We start from the raw sequence: 20,688 nt of genomic DNA on the forward strand, positions 1-20,688 counted from the left end.
ATATATATTATTCCAATACTTATTGGAAACAACTTATGGTTATGTACCTCTCAGATTTTTATTCCCTACCAAAAGAAAAACTTATTCCCTATTTTCCAGATACTTTATTTCCCAAATAAAAATTGCAAATATTTTTACCCAAAACTTCTGAAGATTAAATACAAAGGAATATGGAGTTGCTGTTTACTTTGACTGTGTTAAGCTAGAACATATGTTCATGTCATACGTATGTTACGTCAGCCCTAAAGTTGTTACAGCATTTGGTTGTGAGGATAAAGAGAAAATACTGATTTAGGAGAAAAAAGTTCCAAGGTTCAAGTTCAGGAGTGAAAGGTTACTTAGGAAGATCCATTGGAAAGTATCCACAAAATCATCTGGTCTAGTACTGATAATATTTATTTTATTTATCTTGCTCTCTCTTTCTTTTCTGTTCATTCTTTTTTTTGTAGCCACTATTGATGCAGATGGACAGGGATTTTGTCAAGGTGGATTTAGTATTGACTTTACAAAGGTATGTGATTGTTCCTCAATTCCTACGAGTCAGCAGACAGTTGCAAGTTAACAACAACCCTGATACGGATCATGAACAAGCACAGCTTTTATGAAACTAAATGTAAACTACCATTCCTGGGGCGGGGGGTGGAACCACAACCAAACACATCCTTGTAAATAAACAAAAATAACTTCAAACCACTTGGGTATTATAAAACTGTTCCTCCCTACATCTTCACAGCAGCACACTTTCAACTTGTAGGAATCATGTCCTAAACAGCTTTTCCAGCCTCATGCCATAAAACTCTGCTGCAGCTAGTCCTCGCGTGAAATAAACTGTAGGAGTCAGGTTTTTTGAGACACTTATTTTGAAAGGATTGGTACATAGCTAGTGCTACTTCTTGAGGAAGAATAACTTACTGCAAAAGGGAACTGGTAAACAATGTTCTTGTGAATTACGTTTTATTTTTCTCATCAGCTAGCAGAAGTAGACTTTTTCTTTTTTTGCCATCTGTCTTATGTTTCTTCTACTTTTATGTTCTCCCTGTGTTTTATAGTTCGTCTTTTTTAAATTCACAGTTATGTTTTAAATCCAAGCACAATAAAACTGTGCACAAATCTGAGAACTAACTATAGGGTTTTTTTATGTTGTACAGTTAAATTGTTTAGCATAGGCTGGACATGATAAGACCACACAAGTCCTTTTTGTGATATGTCAATTTTTTGGATTCTTCATATCTTATGATTGAGTCATATCCCTTCAGTCTTTATCCGAGGACACTCTTGTTTTTCCTCCAGAGGAAACATGCAAAGTGCAGTATAGGGCTGTAAGTGTTTCAGTTACTTTGCATGCACCCCTCGGGCTTACTGTGCAGACTCTAGCCCCAGTTAAAACCAACCTTGGGCTCTAATCCAAAACCCTAGCTGGGTGGGCAAGGCTTTGGGTATAAGGTATCTCCAGATCTCTGCCCTGGATTTTTCAGTGGTGAATATAGGAGTTTTAAGATTAACACCAGAATAAGAGGCTTAATTATGCAGCAAAGCCTATGGCCCAATTCAGTACTTATGGAGCAAATTCCCAGCACTGGGATAGCTAATGTGGTTAAAGTTTCATAAAATAGTTAGGGGATTGCAGTTGTACCAAGGAATACGAAGTGGGGGAATTGCGTCACAGATTTTCTGAATTAAAGGTTTCTAAAGATAAGTTACAGAAAGTGCCGGGGGCAGAAGATGAAACTAGTTTTGTGTACTGACCTAAAAGCATGTTATGATTGCCTTGTAGCAGTTGTAAAGTTTTCTCCTAAGTGTATTTCTGTTGTCTTAGATTTATGTGGCTAGAACAGTCTCTTACAATAAAAGCAGAATTCTGCCAGGAATTTTAAATGGGTGAAATAGCTAAGCAAGCCACTGAAGGCATACTGTTTGTTATTTTAGCATTTTATGAGATGCATTTTTAATTAATCATTTCTGAAAAGAAATAAAATGTATTGGGGTAAGTGAAGCTATGGTGATATACATAAATGAGATTACTTCCCGTAAACATAGGACACGTTCTCCTGTCTTTAGATATGCTTAATGAGTGGTTTTTTCCTCCCTCCCCCTCTCCCCGCCCCCATGAAGGGAGACAGAGTGCTCCTTGGAGGACCTGGAAGTTTCTACTGGCAAGGTGAGATATATCATTTAAGTCACAGAGAAGTTGACCTGTTTGATTTTTCTCTTTATTCTCTGGAGTCATTTGTATCCACACTCCTCCAACCACTGTCAAAGTCTTCGTCAGTAAGAAAACTAACAGAAATAATTTTTCTTCATCCTTCAAAATATTTCCTGAATAATCAAGGCAACCACAGATTAAAGCCAAAGTCATTAACTGTATAGATGTATCTTTTGTCTTTTAAATAAGTCTATGGTAATTTTAAAGGCGTTTTCCCAGGAATGTGGAATTTGTTTCCGCCAGCAGGATACGTTTTCTCTAGGCTATCTTGCTTGTTGTTTCAAAATCTACATGTTTTGTTATTTCTGACACACATACAAAGCACGTATTTTCAATGAGACATGTACCCTGCAAAGAGAACTATCATTATTTTCCTTTGACGGCAAAGATGTATTGCATTTGTTTATATTGATCTGTTTGTGCCATGGTGCACGTTCTACCTCTAGCTGCACTGTTTACATGAAAAGTTACCTCTATATTTGCTAATGTGGGCTTCGGTCAGTATTTATTTGCAGGATCATTCAGCATTTAGCTATAGCTCTCTGCTCAAAAGATGGTGCTGCTACAATCAAGACATAGCTGTCAGACTCGCTTGCCTGTCTTTTAATGTAAATACCAATGTTGAAAGATTTTCTGTATCACGCCAGCCTACACGTAGGTGCGGCAGCACAGGAGGCTTGTTTCCAGTCCTATGTTTTAAACTCTGAACAAAATGAAATGACGGAAACTAAACTGCAGATACAGTATAATATAGATGATGTTTGTGTATTAATTTTATTTCTTTTTGGCAAAAGTGACAGCTCATCTACCGAAACAACCTTATTTTTTTTCTACTACTACCAAAAAAAAAATCTCAACTCTGAATAGAAGTCAATAGTATACTTCTAAAACCTAGATTTTTCACCTCAAATTTTTATTCCACATCCTGAGATGCTGGAGGAGGAGTAGTTTTCCCTATACTTCATACATGTATGAATACGTATGTGAAGTGCTCTTCTGAAAAAGTTTTTTTTTGTGATTCAAGAGTTAATTTAAACTCAAAGAAAAGAATGTAATGAAGTCACCACCTAGTGGCTAGCAAAGTGAAAACAGAGACTGCAGTAATATGCTGTCCTCATCTTACTAACTTCTTGTCTGCTGTAATAAGCTCTCCTGTCATGGAGATTCAGTTCTGCAATACCATACGCATGTGCTAGCTGTTACCTAACTGAGCAGTCCCATTTAAGTCCTGGCTTACTTACATGTAGGAGTGGCTTCTATTTTCAGTGACAACTGTTCGTGTGCTTTTGATTAAATGTGTGCATAAATCTATGCTGAAGTAGGATCCAAATTTTCACTTATAGCCTATCTAGTGCTGCTGCTATTGGCTATTTTCTGGTCAGTATTGTGGAACAGTTGTTGTTTGAGAAGCAAGCATTCTGTAAATGACTCCTGTTGCTTAATGAATGTGTGCACGCACATTTTTCTGTGATTTTAAGCTGTTTTCTTTCTTTTTAGGCCAACTTATTTCTGATCGAGTGACAGAAATTGTGGCTAAATATGACTCCAAAGTCTACAGTACAAAGTATGATGACCAGTTAGCAACCAGACCTGCCAGTGCTGCTTTTGATGACAGCTACTTGGGTGCGTAGTTTGAAAAGGAAGGAAACCTAGCTGTACTTGAAAAACTCCCTTGTGCTGTTCATACCACACTACTATTAGTTCAGCATTCGACAGATAACTACAGAGCTATGTACTTGAAAATGCAGTAATTTCTGTATGGTGGATGCTTAGCTATTTTGCCGTAGGCTTGATTCAGAAAGCACTCGATGACAAAATAAATGGAAATATTTCCATGAATTTTTGTGCTCTGTGTTTCAGGCCTATTATGGGAATGGACGAGGTACGATTTTTACATGAGACGTTAACTATTTTTTTACTAGTTACACGTAACTATTTTTTTAGAAAAGCAGCTGTTTCTACATAATCTACCAAAACAAAACAGAAATGTGAAGGAATCATGTTTGGGAAGAAAACTAATGAAGGGAAGCCCGTAGAGGAGGGTGAAATCATAATTTGGCTTCATATATGTCTAACTGTGTTCAGAAAAAAGCAAGGGTAGACCAGGACAATTCCCAAGATGGTAACTGTAAAATTTTCATCTTCTGATCTCAAATTCATGGATGCTGATGAATCACAGTCTACTCATGTAGTTGTTCATAGTCTCAGTTGCTTAGAGGCAATATTTATTTCATTGCATTTTAAGACAAAGTGACAGGACTGTGCATAGAGACTTACGATGAGTCAAATTTTATATTTGCACCTCAAATATTGTGTTCAGTTTTGGGCCCCTCACTACAAGAAAGAAGGACACTGAGTTGCTGCAGCATGTACACATGAAGCTGGTGAAGGGTCTGGAGCACAAGTCTTATGAGGAGTGGCTGAGGGAACTGGGGTTGTTCAGTCTGCAGAAGAGGAGGCTGAGGGGAGACCTTATCACTCTCTACAACTACCTGAAAGGGGGTTGTGGTGAGGTGGGCGTTGGTCTCTTCTCCCAAGTAACTAGCGATGGGATGAGAGGAAATGGCCTCAAGTTGCCCCAGGGGAGGTTTAGACTAGATATTAGGAAAAATTTCTTTCCTGAGAGAGTGGTCAAGCAGTGGAACAGGCTGCCCAGGGAGGTGGTGGAGTTGCCGTCGCTGGAAGTGTTCAAAAAACGTGTAGACGTTGCACTTCAGGACGTGGTTTGGTGGGCATGGTGGTGTTGGGTTGATGGTTGGACTTGATGATCTTACAGGTCTTTTCCAACCTTAATAATTCTGTGATTCTGTGTGATTCTGAGTGTAAAGAGAGATGAAAGATTTAATAAGATTTTTCAAGTGATTTAATAATATTGTCTGTTGATCAGGTTATTCGGTGGCTGTTGGAGACTTCAATGGTGATGGTATAGAAGGTAAGACCCTTGATTCAGTAAAAAAAAAAAAGATGTTAATATGCTGGGCAGGTCTTTCAAATAAATGGTATAGAACAAACAATGCAGTGCACAGGAAAATGTAGAAAGCACTAGGAATGAGCTACTCTGTTCAAGCAAAGTCCTTGTACTTTAGGACCTGAATGTTACCTCAGTGTCTTGCTTTATATTTCAGACTTTGTATCAGGAGTCCCAAGAGCAGCGAGAACTCTGGGCATGGTAGGAAATTTGAAACATTAATCTTTACAATAAATAAGAGAGATTAATATTATTGGTATGCTGTAATGTGTATTCCTTCATATGCAGGTGTCTATTTACAATGGGAAAAACATGTCTTCCATGCACAACTTCACTGGAGAGCAGGTATGTAGCTTTATTCAGCGTGGTGGGTGGCTGGGAGGCTATTTCTATAGAAAGATGACGTGTTGAGACAGTATTTAGGGTACTAGAACATATAAATTCTGTATATTACTAGCTTATGTGCCAAAGAAAAATTTTATAAAGTCTGTAGGAATCTTTAAAATGTATGTTCTGCAAGTTCCCATTTTGTAGTACTACTGAGAAAACCAGCCTTACTTAAATTAAGGAAGTGCTGCCTATTTTGAGAGTCGGGAAAGAGGACTGCATCATGAAAGGGGGAGTGGGGGAAGGTAACTGGTCGGTTTACTTTATAACAGAGTAAGGAAGAGAAAGGAAATTAAAAGGAGAAAGGAGACAAAAAATGTTGTGGTATATATTATCATCTCCCTAACATCTTTTCTGTGCGGCTTTGTATAAACTTGTTTGTGTGTTTATATCGCTACATCTCACAAGTTTGGTTGGAATTTTGTTTTCCAGATGGCTGCCTATTTTGGGTATTCGGTGGCTGCCACAGATATCAATGGTGACAAGTAAGTGCCCTCTGCTCTCTGCTGCCCTCCAACTCGTTTCTGGAAAGAAAAAATGCAGCTTTCATTATAAAGTCTTTCCTACAATATAGATTTCTGTCTTCATGACTGGTTCAACATGTATCTGTGCAATGCACTTTCTCACTGGCACTCAACATTTGTTTTAACAATTGTAAATTTGTTTTTGTATTTATTTACATAAATACACATGTATGTATTCGCATGCTTTAAATGCATTAAATTCTAGCATATTTGTGCTTACGTTGCCTTCAGTTGCAATTTAAAGATAGCTAACTTTCTTCTTAATACTGACTTCAGTGCTGAGTTAGTCCTACTAATGGATGCTTAAGAGAATGAAAGTGAATTTTTATGCTGAAGAACCTTATCTTTCTTTGGTCCAGTTACACAGATTTGTTTATTGGAGCACCTCTTTTTATGGATCGAGGTTCTGATGGGAAGCTTCAAGAGGTCGGCCAAGTTTCCATTTGCCTTCAGCGAGCCTCTGGAGGGTTTCAGATCACAAAGCTGAATGGTTTTGAGATATTTGCAAGATTCAGCAGTTCTATTGCACCTCTGGGGGATCTAGATCAGGATGGCTTCAATGGTAGGACATAATTTATTGACCAGTGTTTTTGGTTCATAGATGAAATCTAGACAGCACACTGAATGTGGATTCTGCACACAAACATTAGGAATTCTAACCATGACTGAATGTTGGACACTAAGGTCTAGACTCCTTTCGATGCTTGTATGCTACTCCCAAGAATGCTAACAGGAGTTACATGTATGCATCGAGCAGAGACTATACCATTTAAACTACAGCATGGATTATTTTGGCTGTTACGCTGATCAGTTTAATACTTTCTGAGTGATAAGTACGGTAGAAACTTCGATGAAATATCTGGCTCTCCACTGCAACTTGTCAGGACATCTTCAATATAATCTTCCTGTTTCCATTGCTTAAAGACAATTTTCCTCTCCAGAAACACAGTGATGACTGAAAAGAAGGTTTTGTTTCAGAGAGCTGGTTAAAAATGTTCTGATAGAAGAGATTTTCCTGAGAAAAGTACAGATTATTATTACTATTTTTAATTTCAAAATGGAGGAGTCTGGTGAAAATATCCCATATCCAACAGCCAACTGTACCAAGAGCTGGGTGTCCTGAGCAAGTATTCGGATGAGAAGTCTGAGTCTGATACAACTGAAGCTGTGGACTCTCAAGCCTTTGCCAGTGCTTCTTGTTACTTTCATTTGGGAATGCAGAGCAATGAAGCAGACAAGAATCACAGTTTTGGGTCAGAGACTTCCATCAATCCTAGGGAGAATGCTTTGTTTTGCAAGTCATACCCAAGTGTTTCCTAAAGAGTGGCAGGAATTTGAGTTCCACAAAAAATGCTCTTTTGTGTTTTTTTCCATTCTGCTTGCAAGCTAAATATTTTCTGAAAGATCAAAAATTGTAATAGGCTAATATTTCAAATTCCCAGATAGCTCTAATTTAAATCGTTGGCATTTTCTCTCATCTTCAGCTTTCTTTAATTGTCTTGGAAAGATCTCTTTCTATATCTAAAATAGTCGTATTTTAAAACCCTGTAAGAAATGCAGAAGAGATGTAGAAAGCAGTATAATTTGTTCCAGCAACTTATCCATTAAGCGATATGAAGTGGACTTATCCATCCACGGATGAAACTTGATTTTTAGACCAACCCTAAGTGTGTTAACTTCAGAGTCTCTTTTTGTAATGTACCAGTTTGAACACAATGTCTGTTTTGTAGCTCAAAATATTTTATGCCATTGGTTTTGATGAGGTAAATGTTTAGATTTTAATTGCTAATAGTATACAGAATTAGTGTGAAGATGCAATGTTATTGCAGCTCTTTATAGAAGACGTTACAGGAAAGGTTACAGCTGATAGCCAAAAATCTGGTCACTTGATCAGATTATCCGAACAGTGTTTTGATTCTGTCATTTTTCAGTCTGAAATACACTGTAGGTGAGAAGATCATAGCAAAAGTTGCCTCTTGGTAATTAGTTTGCCATTATTTATTCTGTTTTTTTTAGTCTTTTTTTCCCTGCTCTATTTCATTTTGGGACTGTTAATTAAAATGCTTTCCATCACTGCATGGTGCCAAGGTTGGAACTTCTACTGTCTCCGTAATGTAATTACTCTGTATAGTGTTTAAACATTTTCATGTTTGGTCTTTGAACTGACTGCAGAAATGTTGAATTTAGATCACGTGTACACTTCTAAAGGTGTCCTTACAGATAGTCCAATTAGCATTTTGTTTATTACTGTTTATTAGTCGTTGTTAATGAGTACTGTCAAATTTATTAAGCTTTAAGAGATAGCATAATTGCACTAACTTAACGTTCTCCTTAAAACAGGTTGCCAAGCCATGATCAGGATAGACTGGAATTTGATATTTACCATTGGTTTAGGTGATTTCAATTTTCCAGAATTATTAAAATGTCACACCCTTTGGAGGAACATGAGTATGTTAATGAAATGGGCAGATAGTCCCGCTTAGTTTTGTGATTTGGTGCCAACAGTGACTAATTCTGGGTGTTTAATATTCTCAAAAGCATTTCAAATCCATATGCTTTGGCTGTAAGTCAGTTACTGAAGTGCAGAAGTGTTTGCAGAACTATTCCTTTCCCTCCTCATACAAGTCTGTGATACATGTTCTTGTTAAACATTTATACTATTTAAAATCTAAATTTAAAAAAAAAAAAAAAAAAGGTTGTTGATGAGCGTTTTAAACGCCCGTAGGCCTGTTGCATTTCCTCCCTACTGACACACATTGTATTATCAGAAGTTAGTGGTTGATGTAAGCACAAATACGTTCTCCTAGTCTGTGTCTGGAGATGTTGACAATTGTTCTTTTGATTTACAGATATTGCAGTTGCTGCACCATATGGCGGAGAGGACAAGAGAGGACTTGTCTATATCTACAATGGAAGAGCAAATGGTTTGAATGCAGTCCCATCTCAAGTTCTTGAAGGGCAGTGGGCTGCTCGTACTATGCCACCCAGCTTTGGGTACTCACTGAAAGGAGCCACAGACGTGGACAAAAATGGATATCCAGGTCCTTTGCTCTAAATGTCACTTTTAGAATAACTTAATAGTAGCCCCACCTGTGACCAAGAGCATATTTTAAAACATAAATTATAATGTGTAATATTTTTCCTTTCTTTCTAGACTTGATTGTTGGAGCCTTTGGTGTTGACACAGCTGTTTTGTATAGGTAAGTATCCCTGTATGCTTTTACGTAAGTGCAAGCAGAGTGAAAGCTCAGCGGCATTCTTGAGTTACAAAAGAAAGCAGGATCAGGGAAGTCTGACATTCCGCCACTCCGCCTTCCAAACTGATGAAGGTAAAAAAGGGTTTTACTGCTGTTTTCACTGAGTAAATCTAAAGTCTGCTATCTATTATTTATCGTTCTCAATAATCTATAGGTAAGAGAAAACATAAACAACCTGTCTTCATGGGTTTCTGAGTGACAGTTTTCTAGGTTCTGACACATACAGGGTGCTGCTAGCTATTACACTGCAATCCCCATGTTCTCATCCAAACTTGCTCATTTTGGGAAAATACCTTATTTGTCTGTGCTAAAAATAGGTAGGACATCCTCTTAACACAATTGTCCATGTTCTCACTCTGATGGTAATGAAAGGGCACAGAAAAGCTTCCTGCTTTTCCCTAATCTATTCAATGATTATTTGTTATTCTTGCAGTTTCACTAAATATTGTCAAAGTGTGTATGTCTATATTTCACAGTTTGATGGGGAGGGTATTGTCTAATAATGGCTTTGAACGCTGTTCAAAAGGATGTTTTCTTTGCAGGGCTAGACCAGTTATTAGAGTGAATGCTGCCCTGGAAGTTAATCCAACCATTCTAAACCCAGAAAACAAAGCCTGTTCACTGTCAGATGTAAAAGTTTCTTGGTAAGCAGGGTATCTTTGTTTTACTTTGAGGGGGAGGGACCTTTTTGGGTTTTATTTTCATAAGCTTTCAATTTTGAAAGGATTCAGGAAGTCTAGTCAGCTAATTAAAAAAAGGCAAACACAGACTTTTTCTGAAAGAATAGGCAATACAAAATAAAAACTCTTTGATAACATGGGAGGAGCAACATTGTCTTCAATAGACGCTAAACTGACTCCTAACTTATATCCTACCTGCACAGATTGACAGTTGTCCGTGTTGATTAGAGTAAGATCTTCCCAAGATGGTAATGGATCACACAGCTTTTTGCCATATTTTTACCCATTAACTTACTTTTTAGCTGAAAAATGGAGTGGGCTTGTGGAAGACACTTGGAAAGTGATCTGCTCTGCAATCTGGTTTTGGTTCTTATTCCTGGACTACTATCCAAACCCACTTGTCATTTCTAGTGCTAACTTCCTTTTCCATTTAGTATGCCTGTTCCTTCTAGCGTTAAAAATAAATGAGCCACATTTGATTTCAGGAATACGCTTTCTGCTTCACAGGTGACTATTCCTACATGAATCAAGATTGCAAAGCTTTGCGTTGCTGTTTACTTACAGGTTGTAGTTTCTGTCCCACCAGTAGAAAATAGCTTTTGGGAGTGAGCTAAGAGTCTCAAAAGAGAATGCCTTTCAACTGAGAAGACCAATAAAGCACTTTAGAAGAAAACGAGCGAGAAAGTGTGTGAAATTAATGTTTTCTTTTCCTCCCAAACAGCTTCAAAGTAAAGTTCTGCTTAAAAGCTGATGGCAAAGGAAAGCTCCCTAATTCACTCAGTAAGTTCTGCTAGTTTAAAAACTTTAAAGTCTTTTTATATTGTTTGCAGACATGAGCACTGGTCGTTGTTTTTTTTCGTTATTGAAAGAGTTGGCTACCCTTCTACAGCACAATCATACCAGTTCAGTAACCATATACATTTATATGACTGCCTGCAGCAGTTGTTTTGCTAAAGTTGTGTTGAAGTCGGTGGGATTTGAGCGTACTTAGGACTTTAAGCATATGTTTAACCACTTGGTGCAACTAGTCTTGGAAAGTCCTTTATATTTAACAGAATAGAGATCAACTCTCGTTGAGGGGAGTTTTAGACAAGACTATTCATGTATGTACATTTGTGAGGCCTCAAAAATATGGAAAAGCCACTAGGGGCTTGTCACATTTCTCTTGAAATCATGACCTTCTGATTGATCAGTCACTGATTTTTGCATTGGATTCTCGGGATCAGAATCAGGAAAAGATTGTTTCAAACAGGTTTTAAAGTTGTTTCTAAGATTTTGTAGTGTGGCACACAGCCTGCTACAATCAGGTTTTGACTACTGATTACAAAAGCTTTTTCCTTATTTTCTGTGTGGCGTGTATAGAGGTACTGTGATCTGGGAAGATTCATATAAATAGTTGTTACATATTTTAAATTTCATCATCTATGTCAGCTATGTGAAGTAATTAGATTAGCAATACAGTTAATTATGTGCAAGATTGCTTTAAAATTTTTGGGGGGGGAGATGAATTGTTGTTCTTGCAGTTCTATAGCAATTACAAATTCTAAATGTATCAGTGGTCTTACATGTTTCCAGTTTTTTAAGGAAAAAGCAGAGTCTAATTTAGAACAACAAGAGTGCTTGTTAGTTACTGTATTGAGAACTGCTGTAGTAACAGATTTTATATTGAAAGAATTGGAAGTTTTAAAAGCTCCAAGTACTAGGTGTTCATTGTAGCTGAAATGAGCTTTTAGCTGCATTTCTGATGGGAATCTGCACTGTGTTTAATTGAATGAAATATCCCTAACCTAAATGCTTTGGCTTGGACAGATTTCCAAGTGGAGCTGCTGTTGGATAAACTTAAGCAGAAAGGAGCTATAAGGAGAGCTCTCTTTCTCCACAGCAAACAGCCTAGCCACTCTAAGAACATGACTATTACAAAGGGAGGCAAAATGAATTGTGAAGAACTTGATGCCTTTTTGAGGGTAAGTAGCATTTATGTTTTAGGCAAATAACTTTTGGAGCATTTTCTGTTATAATTCCATGTGTTAAGTGTTTAAAAAAAAATAGAAGAAATGCTAGGGAAATAACATGCCTAATGGATACACTTAAAATTACTAAAACCGTATGTCTGTCCTGGGTTATCACTGCTGTCAGAGGATGAACCATGGATATTATTTTGACTAGGGTCCTGGTCACTAAATGAATTGGAAATTCAATTCTAAACTTTGTTACGGACTTCGTGGACAACTTACCTAGGCACAAAATTAGTTACAATTTCCAAGGAACGTGAAAGTTAATAAGCAGAGCTTGTGCTTCTACTTTGGAGAAATACGGATCTGCAAGTAAAAAGCAAAGATCAGTATATAACAGAGGAGACAGAGAAGGTTGAAATATTAAATTTGCTTTTTCTGTCTTTTTGCTTTAGTCCCTGCAAATGTGGACAGATGCTAACATAATTAAAAAGTGTAACCCAGTAAAAGCAGCACTGGCTGAAATAAGGAAAATCATGTGAAAGTGTAGCTATGTAACTTAGATGCAGCTCAGATTTATCGCTGAGTACTTGTAAATCTCCTCTCTCAAAAAAATCCGCAAACCAATAAAAATACTAGTAATCATTAAGGGTTCATGGAGGATAGGCAATACCTTTCTTTGACTGGCCTTGTGAGTGGGATAGATGCAGAGATAGACACCCCAGATCTCAGTGTTAGTAAAGCCTTAACGCTTTTGCACCCGACATTCTCATAAAGTAATGACACATGACCTATATGAAGTTATGTTAAATTGGATGCAAAAACAGTTGAAAATTCTAAGGAAGAGAGTTATCAATAGGGTTCTGCCCATAGGAGATAGATTCTGAAGTAAGATCCTGCAATGGCCTGTTCTACATTCAGTAATTCTCATTATTCTCAGAAATGAGAATAATGAAGCAGAGTTTACACTGATAAAATCTGGGGCTAACATAAAGCTAAGAGATGGTTTATAAGAACTCTGAAAGGCAGGATCAACATTTAATAACCAGAATGATTTGAAATGAACAATATGAAAGTCAGCAAATCCAAGTACAAAGTAATAATTTGAGGAACAAAAATCACAAGTCCAAAGATTAATATCTGTGAAGGATCTTAGCAGCATACTGAATTTTGTCTGACAAGAAAGAGTGGAATTGTATAGCTCTTTAGATTCCTCGCTCTTACAGTTCTATGACTTAATACTTCTGTATGCTCCAGTTTTCCATTTGTAAGACAGGCATTTTACTACTAAAATTGTCCATCCTCGAAGTTTACACTGTACGTTTTCTGACAAGGGATTTTCCAATTTGAAAAGAGCACAGAAGTTTTAATGTTGTTTTGGCTTTCTTATTGCTACTACGACATGAACAATAAATTGAAATACCACTCAGTATTTCTCTTGGGAGGATTGTTTGTTGCCTGTAGAGACTTTTGAAGGATATTTTGTTGTTGTTTTCTTCACATCTTTTAATTGTAATTCAAATCTCTGGTTTCTTCAGGATGAATCTGAATTTAGAGACAAACTAACTCCCATTACTATTTTTATGGAATATCGTCTGGATTACAAAACAGCTGCAGATGCAACAGGATTGCACCCTATCCTCAACCAGTTCACTCCTGCTAATATGAGCAGACAGGTATACTTCTTCCACAGTCTGTGATGAGAGAACCCACAGCATATTTTCAGCTTTCAATATTTGTGTTCATCTTAGCACTTCCGAAGAATTAAGATACCAAAATATGCATCTAGGCTTTAGTCTTTGAATTATAGAAGTATTGATGGTTATTCTGTGTTTGTCTCCACTTTTTTTCCTTCTCTCTGTGTTCAATTTCTTGTTTTGACATGTTATTCCTTAGTGCTGGGCTTCCTTTTCATATATACTAATTAACAGTTTTCTGGAGAAAAGCAGTTAGAGTAGTATTGAAGGTGTTAATCTTGAAGGATTGGAGTGTTTCATCCATTGCTCCTACTATGCTGCTCTATGTATTTTACGTTTATAGCTATAGTTCCTTAGGGTAATAAACATAGTTTTTGTATTTCTGCCCTTTATACGGATTTTTACACTTGTTTGCAAAGAGGATGTTGGAGATGCAGTTCAAGATGAACAGATTATTCAAAGTATGGAAAGAGGATTAAGATCTGTAGACATCTGTTTTAGAATTGCAATGTGGCAGGATTAGGCACAGTGCCCCCCATATATAAAGCCTCATTTATTCTCTTCTGAGACTAATGAGAGTAAGGTATCTCATAACCAGCTACTTAGAAAAAAAAATTATTTGGTGGTGAAACAGTATTATTGGAAATGTATGTTAGAACAGATGCAGGAATTATTAAAACAATATGCATTTGATTTTTGCGTAGGCACATATTCTGCTGGATTGTGGTGATGATAATGTCTGCAAACCAAAGCTGGAGGTTTCGGTAGAAAGGTAAATACATGAGAAAAATACTACAGGGAAAAGTAACTTCCCTCCTTGAATTCTAAACATCAAGAGCTTGTAATACTGTTATTAAAAGGGTGTATTGAAATAAGTGGGACCCCTCAATCTATGCAATCTAAACTCATGCTTATTTGTTTTAAGGAAAACCCATTTTCTGCTTTGTAACCTAATGTTTTTAGCATGTAATACAGGGAGAGCACACACCACCTCCCCCCACCCCAACCCCACTATGAGTACCCAGTATTTATTTGTATATTTGCTAAGCTGCATACGCATAGCAAGCATAAACCAGCATTAGCTGCACTTGTACCACTGTTCTGTTATTTAATACTAGCTAAGACACATGAAGGTGTGCACAGGCATGATTTTATCCAGCAAGGGGTGAGCAACGGCACTCTTGTCACATGTATGAAAAGATTTGTTGGTATTGGTAATACCTTTTATTAAACCTGGGAAAAAGAAACAAGTTTTAACTCATAACTCTTTCATGAGTCTGAGCTTTTTGTGCCTTGTATGCCCAAAAGCCATTCATAGTGTATCTACTCATAAACATCATCTGTTTTTTATGCCCCTAGTGCAGAGCTATAGCATATGCACCTGTATGTAGGTAGTACAGTTCCCAAGCATACTCATTTATGCAAATGCTTCAGATAGATTTTATATCAGTGCAGGTACAGTTAGGTTTCATCGTTGTTGTTGTTGAAATGAAAATACATTGTTTGGAAAGAGATTATTTTTGTCTCTGGAACAAATGTATTACAGAGTCTTTGTTGTATTCTGTAGTTGAACCTTCCATCAAGTTTTGTTATAAATGTATGCTCGTATCTCTGCTAAGTAGGCACGTAATTCAAAATTTATGTAGTCATTTAGCTGCTCATAATTGTTTTTTGTTAAAAAAAGGTGTCAGTTGTTTTGTGTTTTATTGTAAATATTATAAAAAAGATTCTTGCAAAACAGCATGTAACATTTGCTCTGTTTTTGTGATTGTGGACACTTTTTTGTTTTAAACATAGTGTAGAGCTCTCCTGATAGTCCTGAAGTATAACTACTGCCTCTAGATTCCTCTGATGTCTTTGTGCAATTTCAGAATGTCTGTAGTTTCTGTAAGTTCAGCCAATTCAACACACTTTAAAACCTGAATGCAGAGCTCATCTTTACGCTTATGTTCGGTAGTGATCAGAAGCAGATCTACATTGGTGATGACAATCCCTTGACCCTAATTGTCAGTGCTGAGAATCAAGGGGAAGGAGCCTATGAAGCAGAACTCTTTGTCATCGTTCCTCCCCAAGCAGATTTCATTGGTGTTGTTCGTAACAACGAGGTAAAATTCCAACTATCTTTCTTTTTTGGGTAGTCATCTTTCAGGTGCAGCTATGGAAGTCTGCGGGAGAGGGTCCATGAGTGGTGGTGAAGTGGTTATGCTTCAGTCTTAAAGCAAAGCACCGAAAAAATTATAAGGTTCCTCCAAGCCCCAAGGCTATATAACACCTGGCTGGATGGTTCCAGTTTAAGAGCCTACTGCTAGCAATAAAGGAGAATCATCTGTGTTGTGGAGCTTGGTGCACAGAGTTTACCTGCCACAAGCCTTTATTTGAACAGTGCCCTTGTTAATTTATTTGAATTTAGACTTAGCATGTCACGTGCTAGGTGAAGAGCTGGGCGCCTGTGAGGCAAAAAGTGATGGTGGATATTACTATTCTCTTGCACCTAAATACGTAGAAAGTCTTGGGTGTCAGTTTTCCTGACTACACAGGGTATGAAAATTAATTTCTTGACTTTCCCTTGTTATAATATAAAATGCCTGTCTAACTTCTATTTCTTTGAAGACATGTGGGTATAGCCACAAATTTTGTTGTAGCCCGCTATAGCTATATATAAGTAATATACTTTCAGATTTTCTTCATCCTTCTTTTCATTCAGTATAATCTATGATCAATATGTAAAGTTGCAGAATGTCAAGGGGAAAACTATTTTCCCCCTATATCAAAGGATTCCAACTTTGATAACACATCCTTCATATATATGGACCATGCCTTGGTTTGGTTCTCCAGTTTGCCTCTGCTACTCCAGAGCTTTGTGATGTGGCTTTATCCAAAATCTGGTAGCTCCTTGAAGACCTCTTTTTGAGTAAGCTAGTATTTGTGTTATTTTGCCTTCCAATCTGTATTTCCCTATGGAGAGTTTTAACCCTTGCCCGATTGCCAAAGTTTCTTTACGTAAGTTTTAAAGAGTCATGTGGGGAAGTGCTTTAGGTCACAAAAATCATTAGTGCTATCCAACATAACGGTATTGAATTTCTCTTTTTATAACCTTGGAAATAGCATCTATCTTGTATCAAAAATATTTCTCTCCATGGAGACTTTCATACTCAGATTTTATTTAATTGCTTGATTGTGCTAGGATTGAGAAATTACATTGGAATTAATAAGGCAGCATATGTGGAGTTTTTCTCCAGACTTTCATACGGGTGTCCAGATGTAAAGAATGACATTCCTTAATATTTCTTTCTGGTTTATTGCAGGCTTTAGCAAGACTGTCATGTGCGTTTAAAACAGAGAATCAAACTCGCATGGTAGTTTGTGACCTGGGAAATCCCATGAAAGCAGGAACTAAGGTGAGGTTTGGTCCAACAGGTGTCTGGTAGCTCCAACAGGACTGCAGTTGGCATTTTTCTTAATCACAGTAGTGTTTGGGCAGGATGTTTACTCACAGGAAGTTAAGATTAGATCTAGCTGACATTTAGCTGCCCACATGTTTGGTTAGTTCAGTGGTAATTGGTTTCAACATTTTAGCTAAATTAAAGGCTGAAAGGAGTGTTCATGAGTCTTATGATGCAACTCAAAAGGAGTAGTTCATTAAACAGTGGAATTAATGAACTCTAGTCCCTCGTGAGTTCGTCTTTAGGTTTACCTGATACGTATTTTTTAGTACATAATAAAGAGCTAGCTCATAACATACTTAGCTCTTAGTGGAAACCAGACAGTGTTTCTCTCTTATGCCTGGTTTTGTGAAGTTTGAGAGAGAGTTTTGTCTACTTGAGACCTCTGCAATTCCAGCAAATCTAGCTGTAATTAGAAGAATTAAAAAGTATTAGTGGGTCTTGGCAGATATTAGGATGATATGACATAGTAAGTCTTATTTTCTCAGGAAATAAAGTGAAAATCAGTCACGATTAGGAACCCTTTGGTGCTTTTCTTATAAGAGACATTTTGTATAGATGAATAAATGCTATTTGCAAAGTCTTTCAAAGTATATCAAGCTGAACTGTACAGATGTTGAAGGAATTATCGTGCACTGACTTAGAACAAACCTTGGGAACTGAATTTTCTAACAATTAAAAGTGTGCCCTGTTCTACAGTACTTTTTGCAACACACAGGGATGCTCAGTTAAGTGTAAAAATGGCTGAAGGAAGGGGGGTGAGCGTGATGTAAACCTTAGGTTTCTATTTTGTGGCAGTGATGCATTGGCTGAAGTCTAGAGAGACTTCTAGTCTTGGCAAACTGGACAAGTTTTATATGCCAGTTCCCTGCGTGTGTTCTCTTCATAACCATGTGCCTCAAGCAATTTTGTTGTAGTATAATAGTATTAGGAAGCTTTTATCATGTATTTTATTGTGCTTCTACTGAACCATGGCAATTTTTTTTCTTCCTAAAGCTATTAGCTGGCCTGCGTTTCAGCGTGCACCAGCAGTCTGAAATGGATACATCTGTGAAGTTTGACTTGCAAATCCGAAGGTACAGAAATCTATGAGTATGTACCTCACCTGGTAGATAGTGTGCTAAGTAAATAGACTCTGAACTGAGCAGTTAGTTTCACTCTAGACTAACTCTTTGGTCTTCGCCCGGTAATCATTTAAAAAATAAACGCATCTTTTTAATGAATTACGTTTTCTAAAATAAAGGAAAAAATATAAGATAACACAGTTTTATGTTTGAATGCAGTTTCTTTTGCTTACACCTTTTCAACAAGTCATGGTGCAAGTGACATACTAATAATGAGAAACAAAACCATTTAAAGTGTTTCAAGAAAAACTTTGTATTTTTGTACCTGCGTGCTGTTGTGATCTCCTAATGCTTGTGTAGTGCCGCAGAATGACTTGTGTCTTTGCATTGTTTTCAAACTGATGTTTGAACTCTGCATTCCTTCTGATGTAAAGCCAGAATTTTAAGTTTTATGTATTTTGAGGATGAGAGGTATAAGTCTTTCAGAAAAGGCAATGCATATGACGGTCTGAGCAGCAGCAGTATGCAGTGAACCATTTTAGGTGTTGCACAGTAGCCAGCATAAGAGAGTCTGAAAATTAACATGGAACAAAACAGTAATGTTCCTATTAATTATAAGATGAGCACAGCACTTCCATGTAAATATGATATATCAATATGATTTTATACCTACTGGAGATGATAATTTAAGATTTGGGGATGTGATCAATAGGAATCTCTTTACCCAATAGAGTTTTATGTTGCTTAACGGACAATACAAATATAGCTGCTTTTTTGCCCCATGGTGGACCAAAAGCTCTTTTTTTTTTTTTTTCCATTTAAGGGCTTCATTTTTCTTAATGTAGTAAATAAATTACTCTCGTCCACGTATGCATTTTTCATCTACAAGAGTTAAATAAGTTTAAACCTGCTATTGTACTTTCATGATACAGTGGTTTGCCATACTGATCAAAGGCCTTGGCAGCATTAAATATCTCTTTGATCTCACATTGCTCTCTGTTCAATTTTTTCCCTTTTCTCCATGAGGTAGTAAGCTCTGCCAGTGGCATGTGACTCCAGTTCTTCTGTACAAAAAGTGATCTTCTCTGGGGTGCCTGTTGTCTTCCTTAAGCTAACAGCAGTCACTAACTGGAGGAAAAGCAAAACTTCTCTTTTGATGGAAGAGAAAGGAAGTTCCTGTAACATTTTACACCTTTTATGGAAGGAATTTCTTTGCATGACTTCTGAATGCAAGAACAATGATGCAATCAAACATGCTAATCACAGTTTATAGTGACAGACATTATCAAGATATTATCTTGAAGAGGTTTTAAAGATCACACTAGTTGTCTTAAACTCACAAAGCTATTGGCACAATTCTTAGCAGGACAACTCTAGTCTAGGATGAGGTATTTACAGATCGAGGAGAAAATACTGTTGCATATATTGCAATACATACAACAATATATGTTGCATATATTTTTTGATTACAGTAGCAGTGAAGAATAAGTGGAGGTTTTAAGAAGATCTTTCTAAAGGAAATTCTTTAGGTAGACAGAATAAACAGATGTGTCTATGGACAGGATTCTGTTCCCGGCTTCGCTTCGAGGGAACAAGGAGTGCTCTTTGTATTTCTTTTTCTCTGTTTACAAGGAAAGTCCAACTTTTAGGTATGAATGACTCTACCTGCCTTAATATTTGTCATGTCTTGGTGTATCTGAAGTGTAGGAATCACACGTTAACTGTATTCATTTACTGGTTTAAACGCTGTGAAGAGAGGTAGGCAAAAGTAGCTCTAGCATACTTTTCTGCCTTGGGACTAGTTTGAGGCCAACAAGTCCATGAGCAAAATAGATGTCCTAAAGTGGAACTGAAGGCTCTGCTAGCTATAAAGTTGATGTTGTCCCACAGTGCTGGCATTTGAATTTTCATACATGTGGCAGCTAAGGAACAGAGTCAGAATTAGCTTTGTGTCCTTTGTCGATTTCTCCCTGCTGAGGGACCTCCAGACTGCGCTACGGGTGGGACTGGCAGGCATTTAAGTGAGAACTTGCTGGAATGTGCTCCTTAGTTTTTAGTAAATGTGCTTTCCTGCAGTGGCTCAGAAGTCATGTTACCATGTTACATAGAATTATTTTAAGTTGATTGATTTTTTTAAATACTTACCTTATTTCATTTAAGAAATTAACTTTTCTTTTCTCTGCAGTTCTAACCTGTATGACAATCTAAGTCCGGTAGCGTTCTATCAGGCTGACCTTGCCATTTCAGCAGCTGTTGAAATTAGAGGGTAAGCACTGATACTATTCTAATAAATGTCTTTCTCAAATGAGCTTTGCATGTTTGCATCTTCATAATTTAATAAACTTTCTTTCAGGTCTGCCTAAGTTTTCAGGAACCCTTAGGGAATTTTTAATAATAAAGAAAATACGGTTTTCTTTAGCCACCCTTTGGACTTTCAGATCTTACATAATTCTAAATAATTAAAAAATGAATTCCAAAAAGGAATGTTATGCCTCTATTACTAGAGTTTGGGG

General features: G+C 37.1%; 1 protein-coding gene across 1 annotated transcript in view; it reads left to right on the forward strand.

Moving 5' to 3' along the window:
- Positions 1 to 449: 449 nt before the first annotated feature.
- The window catches only part of ITGAV (integrin, alpha V), a gene marked incomplete at its 5' end in the record, with an annotated part of 28,281 nt that continues 8,042 nt past the window's right edge, over positions 450 to 20,688 (forward strand). Inside the window, 19 exons of the mRNA XM_010294374.1 lie at positions 450 to 511; positions 2,113 to 2,158; positions 3,701 to 3,826; positions 5,091 to 5,135; positions 5,329 to 5,372; positions 5,460 to 5,516; positions 5,991 to 6,043; positions 6,442 to 6,644; positions 8,932 to 9,123; positions 9,237 to 9,282; positions 9,882 to 9,983; positions 10,741 to 10,799; positions 11,829 to 11,983; positions 13,510 to 13,647; positions 14,373 to 14,440; positions 15,626 to 15,773; positions 16,974 to 17,066; positions 18,108 to 18,187; positions 20,361 to 20,441. Of these exons, the coding sequence (XP_010292676.1) occupies positions 450 to 511; positions 2,113 to 2,158; positions 3,701 to 3,826; positions 5,091 to 5,135; positions 5,329 to 5,372; positions 5,460 to 5,516; positions 5,991 to 6,043; positions 6,442 to 6,644; positions 8,932 to 9,123; positions 9,237 to 9,282; positions 9,882 to 9,983; positions 10,741 to 10,799; positions 11,829 to 11,983; positions 13,510 to 13,647; positions 14,373 to 14,440; positions 15,626 to 15,773; positions 16,974 to 17,066; positions 18,108 to 18,187; positions 20,361 to 20,441 (1,798 nt within the window). The remainder of the gene's footprint in view (positions 512 to 2,112; positions 2,159 to 3,700; positions 3,827 to 5,090; positions 5,136 to 5,328; positions 5,373 to 5,459; positions 5,517 to 5,990; positions 6,044 to 6,441; positions 6,645 to 8,931; positions 9,124 to 9,236; positions 9,283 to 9,881; positions 9,984 to 10,740; positions 10,800 to 11,828; positions 11,984 to 13,509; positions 13,648 to 14,372; positions 14,441 to 15,625; positions 15,774 to 16,973; positions 17,067 to 18,107; positions 18,188 to 20,360; positions 20,442 to 20,688) is intronic.

The sequence above is a fragment of the Phaethon lepturus genome, unplaced genomic scaffold (genome assembly GCF_000687285.1).
Source record: "Phaethon lepturus isolate BGI_N335 unplaced genomic scaffold, ASM68728v1 scaffold8979, whole genome shotgun sequence".
In the NCBI taxonomy this organism is placed as follows: Eukaryota; Metazoa; Chordata; class Aves; order Phaethontiformes; family Phaethontidae; genus Phaethon; species Phaethon lepturus.